At 40.9% G+C, this 8,939-nt stretch overlaps 1 protein-coding gene across 1 annotated transcript in view; it reads left to right on the top strand.

Moving 5' to 3' along the window:
• Window positions 1-8,939, top strand: part of LOC123245907 (protein transport protein Sec16B) — a 42,731-nt gene that overhangs the window by 19,809 nt on the left and 13,983 nt on the right. Inside the window, exons 10-13 of the mRNA XM_044674891.1 lie at window positions 457-568; window positions 3,286-3,391; window positions 7,276-7,416; window positions 8,491-8,604. Of these exons, the coding sequence (XP_044530826.1) occupies window positions 457-568; window positions 3,286-3,391; window positions 7,276-7,416; window positions 8,491-8,604 (473 nt within the window). The remainder of the gene's footprint in view (window positions 1-456; window positions 569-3,285; window positions 3,392-7,275; window positions 7,417-8,490; window positions 8,605-8,939) is intronic.

The following is an 8,939-nucleotide window of genomic DNA, read 5'->3' as shown; positions in this document are numbered from 1 at the left end:
AGAGAGAGAGAGAGAGACAGAGACAGAGATAGATAGAAATGCTGGGAAAAGGAGCAAAGATCCCTGTGTCTCTTCTGATCTCTTCCATGATAATGGAAGATGTGGGTCTTAACTTTGCTGAGACATAGGCTGTACAGTCTTACTTCCTACCCTTAGCAATGATAGCAGCAATTAGAAATGTCAATAAATTTTAAACCAGAAGTCGCTTTATTCTGACTAAATGCCCTTCTGGCCTCTCTCCCTCCCAGCACACCTACTCCTACTTTATTTGCTGCTTGTTGAGACCCCCGATTCCTGAGATTGAGAGTGTGGGTTGAGGGCATGAATTTTTTGATTTGCCCACTAGAGAGTATCCATGCATGAGTCCTCATATCCCATTGATTTCACTGATCTCTGCATGGGTGCTTCCTCCGGTGGCTGGCTCACCCCTGACTGGTTTTTGCTTTTCTTATCCAGCTGGGAAAGGGCAACTGGAGGCTGCTCACTTCTGCTACTTGATGGCCCATATGCCTTTTGGTCACTACTCTGTGAAGACAGACCACCTGGTTTTGCTGGGCAGTAGCCACAGGTACATGGATAACTTAGCAGAGGGGAAGCAGGTGGAACATGTGTGGAGGGAGGGCCTTTTTAAAATTTATTTTTTTTCTGTTTTTAAATTAGGTTTAATTTTATTTTCCTCCAATTATATGTAAAAACATTTCCCAACATTTTTCAAAGAATATTGAGTCTTGAATTCTCTCCCTCCCTCCCTCCCTGTTGACATGGTAAGCAATCTCATATAGATTTTACATGTGCAATTATGTGAAACATTTCCCCATATTAATCCTTTTGTGGAAGGGAACTCAAATAGGAACCTTTTTTTTTTTTTAAAGAACATTTTACATTTTATAATCCCTTTTATGTTTGATTTCCCCTCCCTTTTATGAGAGCCCCAGGCCAGTATTGTTCCCTGCGCGGTATCCCTGGACAGTGTCTTTGGATGCCAGAAAAATGGGGTACATGAGCCATAATGAACCATCAAGGGTCCTTGGTCTGTAGATGCTGCTAGGATTAAGAAACACTTCAGTGTTTGCATTAAAGGCATTCAGCCACCAGGTGGTGGTCTGATCCCACGGACCGAAAGCTACAAAATTAGCTTTCCTTCTGGAGGGATAGGACAGTGCAGTGGGGAGCTTGAGAACCCTTAGGAAATTCTGGGGTGCCTGTGACAGCCAGGCTTGGCCTGAACCTTCCTTTCAGGGCTTTTGTTTCCTTCCTTCTTCCCTTGGCATCTTCTCCTCTTCTCTCTATCCTTCTGACGTTTAGAATCTTCAGGGTGCTGCTTTGGGCTACCCAAGCTCCCCCACTTACTCCCTTCTCCCAACACTGTTCCCACTAACTCTCCCAAGGAATACTCTGTGCTCTGGACCCATCACCTTTATCACAGTTTCCCATTATCATTCCGACAAGCCAAGTTCCTTGCCAAGAGATTGCCAGCTCATCACAGAACTTCTGCCGTGTTTATGCCATTCATGAGTGTGTGTCTCTGTTAATAGGTTAACCTTCTCGGGTGCCATATTTTAATTTTAAAAGGGGACTACTTTTTATATTTTATACTATTTTAAGAGGGTCTTTCATTTAGAGTCAAGTCAACAAGGCATTTATTAAGAGCGCCAGGCAGATAGCTAAGCCCTGAGGATTTGGAGAAAGGCACAAAATAGCCTCTGTTCTCAGAGAGCTCACAGTCTAATGCAGGTGACGACACACAAAAAACCGAGATGTAGACAGAATAAAATGAAGGTAATCTCAAAGGCAAGGCAACAGTCCCTGCCCTCGAGGAGCTCACAGTCTAATTAGGGAGACTACATTAAAAACTGTCTATAAATAAGATATACATGGGATAAATTGGAATATATGTTGGATATTATATAATATAAATTGAAATATATATTGGATGTAACCTCAGAGGGAAGGCATTGGCATTTTGGAGGGCCTGGAAAGGCTTCTTGCAGAAAGTGGGATTTGAAGTGAGAAAGAAGGAAGTTAGGGGAATTAGGAGGCAGAGGTGAGGAGGGAGACAATTCTAGAAATGGGGAACATGAAAGTGGGGAATGTGAAAATGTACAGACACAGGAAATGGAGTGTTATGTGAGAGGGACAACAAGGAGGTCAGTGCCACTGGACCTTAGAGAATCTGGAGGAGACTAAGGTATTAGAAGATTAGAAGGTAGGAAGGACCCACGGTAGAGGAGAGACTAGGAAGCTGGAGAGGCTGTGTGATACAGAGTACTAGATCTAAAGTCAGAGGATCTGTGTTCAAATCTCATCTCTAATTCTTGTGACTTTGAGTAAATTTTATTCACTTCCTTGTGCCTCAGTTTCCTCATCTGTTAAATGAGAGCTTTGGATTAGATGACCTCTGAGTCCCTTCCAGCTCCAAATTTATTATCATTCTGTAATTCTCTGTTCAGTTTTAAGCAAGCTGGTGGGAGAGATATTTTGAGCAGATAAGATCTTTTAGTCCCTCTTCTGATCACTGAATATAATAGCAGCTTATTCTGCCTTTTCATACATGGTTAACCCTTGAATTTCTGCTTTAGCAGTATTTCTCCTATTTTTCTTTCATGTCATTCCCCCTTACCACCTTCTCTAAGAACCTCTGATAACTGCTTCCTTGATGTCCTTCTTTTCAGAATATTGTTTCATCAGAAGGACTCCTCACCTAGTGGCTCTCTTGCATTGGTGTGGGGCTTCTTAGCTAGGCAGGTCTTAGGACAGTAGAGCATTTCTGTTTCCAGTACTAAGGATGATTTTTTTCTCAAATGAATGGTTGTTTTCTGGGGTTTTAGGGTTGGCCTTTGGGGATACCCAGGAAAATACACATACTCATGTTCCCAGGAGATAGAATTTATCTGTCTTTCACAATATAAGTGAAGAATATATTAGCCCAGATGAGATATTCCCCTATACTACACAGAAAGGGAGATGGAGAACTTTATATTCTGGGTTCAGCTTGCTTTCCTTGATGCTTGAGTAAGAAATTCCATGGTTATATTTCACAGCTACTTGGTGGCAGCATTCCTTTGCATTTTTCTCTCAGTTCCAGAAGGTAGTGGTGGTAGAGGAGATCAGAACATTTCTCCCAGGTCCACCCAACCTCTCATGGATAATTGCCATACTAAAGCAATTTACCCGGAGATCAAAACCCTACCATGGATCAGTGGTGGTGGTGGTGTTCCTACAAGGAATATTTATTTATTTCCTACACCTCACATTCTTTTACTTACCCTTATTCCCTGGTTTTAGTCAGGAGTTTTTGAAATTTGCAACCACTGAGGCCATCCAACGGACGGAAATCTTCGAATACTGTCAGATGTTGGGACGCCCCACATCCTTCATCCCTTCTTTCCAGGTAACTATATTCCTTGGCATGACCACATATCAGATGCAGTTTATCCATGATCAGCTAATGCTGCTGATGTCCTTAGCTTTGATGATCCTGGCTCTCAGGTACATAGGAGAAGTTATTTATTCCTGGTTCTTGGTCAGTTTTGAATCCTGGGGCAATGAATCATTTCTTCTCAGAAATCTTGGTGTTCTATTCAACACCTCCTCCATCCCTCAACCCCAAAGATGATCTTTAAAGTAAGAGATTTAAATCATGTAACCATGGAAAAATGTTCTTAATTAATCAATAAAAAATAGAGTAAAGGATTTGTAGCACTGATTTATAGCAATTTTCTTAATTAATCAATAAAAAATAGAGTAAAGGATTTATATCACTGGCTTCAAAGACTTTTGCAAACCCTTTTGTTAGGATAATCAATCAATAACTTCATTGATCCACAAGCATTTTTAACAGGAGACTGACCAGTGAGCCCAGGTCTTATGAGTATTCATGGGATGTGGGGATTATATCACTTAAGCCCAGTCATCATGACCGTGCAAAGAATGTCTGGCTGATGCAATCTCTATGTAGACTTTGGAACAGGTGCAGACATTCTGCACATGCCCATGTAGTCTAGGATTATTGGCCAGTCCATCCTTCCATGTTTATTAGCCACTGCTAATTCTCTTTGTGGTTTGCAAAGACAATAATGAAACGTTCCTTTCCTCAAAAAACATACATTTAATTAGGGGATACTTCAAGTAAATACAAAAAATATTTATGTTGTTCACTCTTTTTAGTTGTGGCTGACTCTTCAGGACTCCATTTGGGGTTTTCTTGGCAGAATGAATAGGGAGGTTCTCCATTTCCTTCTTGAGCTCATTTTACAAATGAGGAAACTGAGGCAAACAGGATTAAGTGACTTGCTCAGGGTCACAAAGCTAGGAAATGTCTAAGGATGGATTTGAACTCATCAAGAGGAGTCTTCCTGACTCCAAACACAGTGCTCCATCCACTGCCCATCCATGTATGAGAGTTGCAAAGTAAATTTTTGGGATAGGAGGGAATGTGGAAGATGGTACTTGAGCTGAATCTTGAAGGAAATGAGGATTTCTCAGAAGCAAGAAAGGAGGACATTTTCAGTCAGCGATCATAGTCAGTGCAAAGGCTTAGAGATGGAGCAAGACTGAGAAGACCAGTTTGGCTAGACCATAGAGTATGAGGAAGGCAATGGGTAAAATGGATGTAAAGTCTCATTGGAACAAGGTTGTGAAGATTTTTAAATGACAGATGAAGGAATTTATATTTGATTCTAGAGATAATAGGAACCACTGGAGTTTAGTAAGTAGGAGACTGACCTAGTTAGACCCGTGCTTTAGGAAAATCATTTTGGTAGCTCTGTGGAGGATGGATGGACGTTGAGAGGACCTGAGCCAGGGAGACCAATTAGGAGGCTATTACTATAGTCCAAATAAGGGTGGATGAATTACGGTGCTAACTGTGTAGAAAGAGAGAGGGACCATACACAAGAGATGCTGAGGAAGTAGAAACTATGAGATTTGGAAACTGATTGGCTATGTGAGATGAGGAAAAGTGAGGAATTAAAGTTGAAAACCTGGGTAACCAGAAGGACGGTGATATCCTTAATAAGGAACAGGGGAGTCTGGAAGAGGGGTTGGTGAGTTCTAGCCTGGACCTGTTGGGTTTGAGATACTTAGAAGGTACCCTGTTTGAAATATCCAATAGATATCTGGTGGCTGTTCCTCAGGAGAGGGATTAGGGATGGATGTATTGGACTGGGAATTGTCTTCAAAGAGATGGTGATTAAAACCATTGGGAAATGATGGCATCATCAAATGAGAGAGTGTAGAGAGAAAATCGGAGAGAACATTGGGATATACCAACAGTTGTGGGAGAGGACATAATATAAATGATGTTCCAGCCAAGGACTTGGGGAAGGGATAGGGAAGGAAATATTCATATAGGAATCAAGAGAATTCAATGTCATAAAAACCCAGAGAGGAGAGAAAATTTAGGTGGAGAGACATTGATAGCAACAAATTCTGCAGACAGGTATAAAAATATCATAAAATGATATTTCTATAATGCTTTAAAATTTGCAAAGGACTTTACATATATCATCTCTTTTGAATCACATATCAAATCTGTGAGGTAATTGCTATGTGGTATTATTTTCATTTTACAGATGAAGAAACTGAGGTTCAGAGAGTTTGTGAATTGCCCATGGGCATATAGCAAGTGGGTGTAAGAAGATTGGTTTGAACCTGGGTTAGTCTAACTTTAATACTCTTGCACCATAATCAATCAATTAATCAATATGCACTTATTGGGTGCTCACTCTATCCCAAGCAGGCAGCTAGGTAGCACAGTGGATAGAGCACTGGGTTAGGAATAAGGATGACTCATCTGGCCTCAGACACTAGCTGTGTGACCCTGGGCAAATCACTTCTCCCTGTTTGCCTCAGTTTCCTCATCTGTAAAATTAGGTGGAGGAGAAAATGTCAAACTATTCCAGTAAACCCCAAATACAGTCATGATGAGTCAGACAGGATTGAAAAAATACTAAACAACAACAACCAACATTCCCTCCAACATATTCCAGGCACCGTTTTTGGTGCTAGAGATACAAAGAAAAAAAAAAAGAAACAATTCTTGCTCTCGATATTACCTAGTATTTATATAGCACTTCAAAATAATATCTCACTTTGCCCTCACAACAACTGTGAGAGGTAGAGAGGAGACAGAGGCAGAGGAAACAGAGACTTTCCCAGAGTCACATCGTAACTAGGCTGGATTTCAACTTAGGTCTTATTGGTTCCAGGATCAGTGTGCCATCCCCTATGTCACCTAGCTACCTCTTGAGGAGTTTGTATTCACAAGGAATTTTACCTGGTCTCCCAAGTTCTTCCATCTCATTCCTGTCTTATCATCTTTGTTCTTCTGGCCCAAGAACTCATCATTTTTATCCTCTTCAGTATTTTCTTATATTGTCATTCCAAAATAGAGATGTTAGTTCCACCCATCTTTCCCCAGCTCGCTTTACCCTTCGTGAATTCCAAGTCTTCAGGTGCTTCATATGAAAACGTATCTGCTCTCCAGAGATGTGGGACTTGCTATGTTAATCATTCATTTCTTCGTAGTTTCTCCTTCTTGGCTTTTGTGATACTGGGAGAGCTGCCCCTGATTTTCCTCCTGCCTCTATCTATCTTGTCTTTGTCCTTTTTCTCTGGCTCATCTTCTTCCTTCCCTCTGCCCATGAGAAATCCCAAAGTCTGGTTCTCAACCCACTGCTCTCCAGAACATCTCCAACTTTCTCGAATTTAAACAACCAACATCGTATATAACCTGAAGCTATTCCAGATGGACCAGACCTTCCAGAATTTGTCTCAATGGTGTAGTCTTTACAGAATTCTCGCTAACTCCATACCATGATGAGGCATAAGAGCAGAACTTTAATGACGTAGGATGCAGGATGCTTAGGACAAAGATGAATATAATACAAAATAATACCTGAGAAGTCTATTAGAAAGTCAGATGTGACATCTTCTACCGTGGGATATGGCTAATATACCAAACCACAAAACAATAAAAGTTGACTAGAAAGGTATGAATGTTGTATTACCTCAAGGAGAAGCATTGGGTATCTTAGTTGATTTTTCATGGTGTCCAGAATCATGGAAAAATTGAGGTCATTTGATTGCCATGACTTTCTGCATGCTAGATTTGAAATTGTGCTCTTCTGCAGAATAAATGGTCTTCAGCTTTCCATCTTTAATCAGGAAAGCCATTTGGGGCTGGGTGCGAGAAGTCCTCACCACATATCTTCTTTCTCTTGTTTTCTCTCCTGGACTAACCCATCATTGTTCCTCTTTTTTTTCCCTTCACAGGTCTACAAACTGCTTTATGCTTCCCGTCTGGCAGATTTTGGTCTCCCATCCCAAGCCCTGCATTACTGTGAAGGTATCAGCTCGGTCCTCCTGAACCAGACAGAGAGCAGCCACCCTGTGCTATTAGCAGAACTCATCAAGGTAAGCTTCTCCAAAGCTTCCAGGAATGCATTTTTATCTGAGCCACTCAATGAAAAGCAGCATAGGCATCCCCATTCCATCCCCTTTGAAGAGGATATGAAAGTGAAGTCAACAGAAGCCTTTGACCACATATGCATGCCCAGATGTGATAAGCAGAGATAAATCCAAGACTGTGCACAAAAAAAGGCTGCTGTGCACCCTGGGGGTAGGCATGTGATATGTAAGAAATCCACCCTCTCCTGTGTTTTCCAAATACAGCAGAACCACACAATTCCAAGTGTGCTTGTCTAATTATAAACACTGGGGCTTAGGAAACATATTTCAGTGATTAAGAAAGGAAACAAGTCTTATTAAAATACTTTAAATGTATGGAATGTTTTATCACATATAGGATACGTTTAAAAAGAAAACACAAACAAATCAACCCACAGTTAAAAAAATGCAAAACATATAGAACAACAAATAGAAAACCTGGAAACATTTGAAATGTTAAAAAAAATAAGCTTCATTCATTGTGGAGTAAAAAGTTATTCTCTCTTAATATTTTATTTTGTTTTAGAGGAAATCCAAGTGCTAGAGTGTTTGGGTTCCATCACCAATGGGATTGTTGGCTGGAACTCCATGTATCTTGTAATAGCTACTGATGGGACCCAGGAGCCAGGGTCCTGCTCCATACTAGAAGGGAAGGATTAGCTCTTAGTGATGGTAAAAGTCACAAAGCTTTGGAGATAGCCACATTTTTAAGGCTAATAGCAATTTATGTGTGGCATTTTTCTTTGTATTTATGGCTGGCCAGATGAGATAATGCATGTAAATTACTTATAAACGTTAAATCACAATAGTATATAAAAGAAAGTTGTTATTCTTCTCATTCCTTAATAGATATGGGGGAAGAAAGCTGCTGAAGTGGTCTCTTTATCTCTTTAAAGATTGTTATTCTATGTGATTTTGATTTGCCAATAGGTTAAGGGTTTCTTTCCAATTTTCTCTCCTTTGTTTCCATTCCACCACTTCCCCTGTATTTCTCTCTTGCTCTCTCTACATTCCTCCAACCCTCTTTCCAATCTTGCCTAGTTATCAGAACAACTGAAGCTGTCAGACCCTCTGCTCTTGGAAAGACGTCATCGAGGGAAAGAACAAGAACCTGAATGGTTGGTAAAGCTTCGAGAAAGACAAAGGGAACTTGAGGTAAGTGAGGTGAGAAAGTCAAAGGGGAAGGCTAGGCAGTAGATTTCATTTTTCTAGGGAAACAAAGAGTGGGAGCTGGATATTATTAAAGGTCTTGGACAGTGTGTACGTACACAAGTGTGTGTGTGTGTGTGTGTGTGTGTGTGTGTGTGTGTGTGTGTGAGTGATTGAGAGAGAGACAGAGATGGAGAGAAAGAGAGAGAAAGAGAGATGGAGAGAGACAGAGACAGAGAGTTGAGGAGAGAGAAAGAGAGAGAGGGAGAGAGAGAGGAAGGGAGAGGGAAGGAGGGATGAAGAGAGAGAAAGAGAGAGAGGGACAGGGAGAGAGAGACAGG

Source organism: Gracilinanus agilis, chromosome 4 (assembly GCF_016433145.1).
Source record: "Gracilinanus agilis isolate LMUSP501 chromosome 4, AgileGrace, whole genome shotgun sequence".
NCBI classification, from domain to species: Eukaryota; Metazoa; Chordata; class Mammalia; order Didelphimorphia; family Didelphidae; genus Gracilinanus; species Gracilinanus agilis.
The sequence above is the reverse complement of the archived record's forward strand: the minus strand, read 5'-3'. Positions and strand labels throughout refer to the sequence as shown.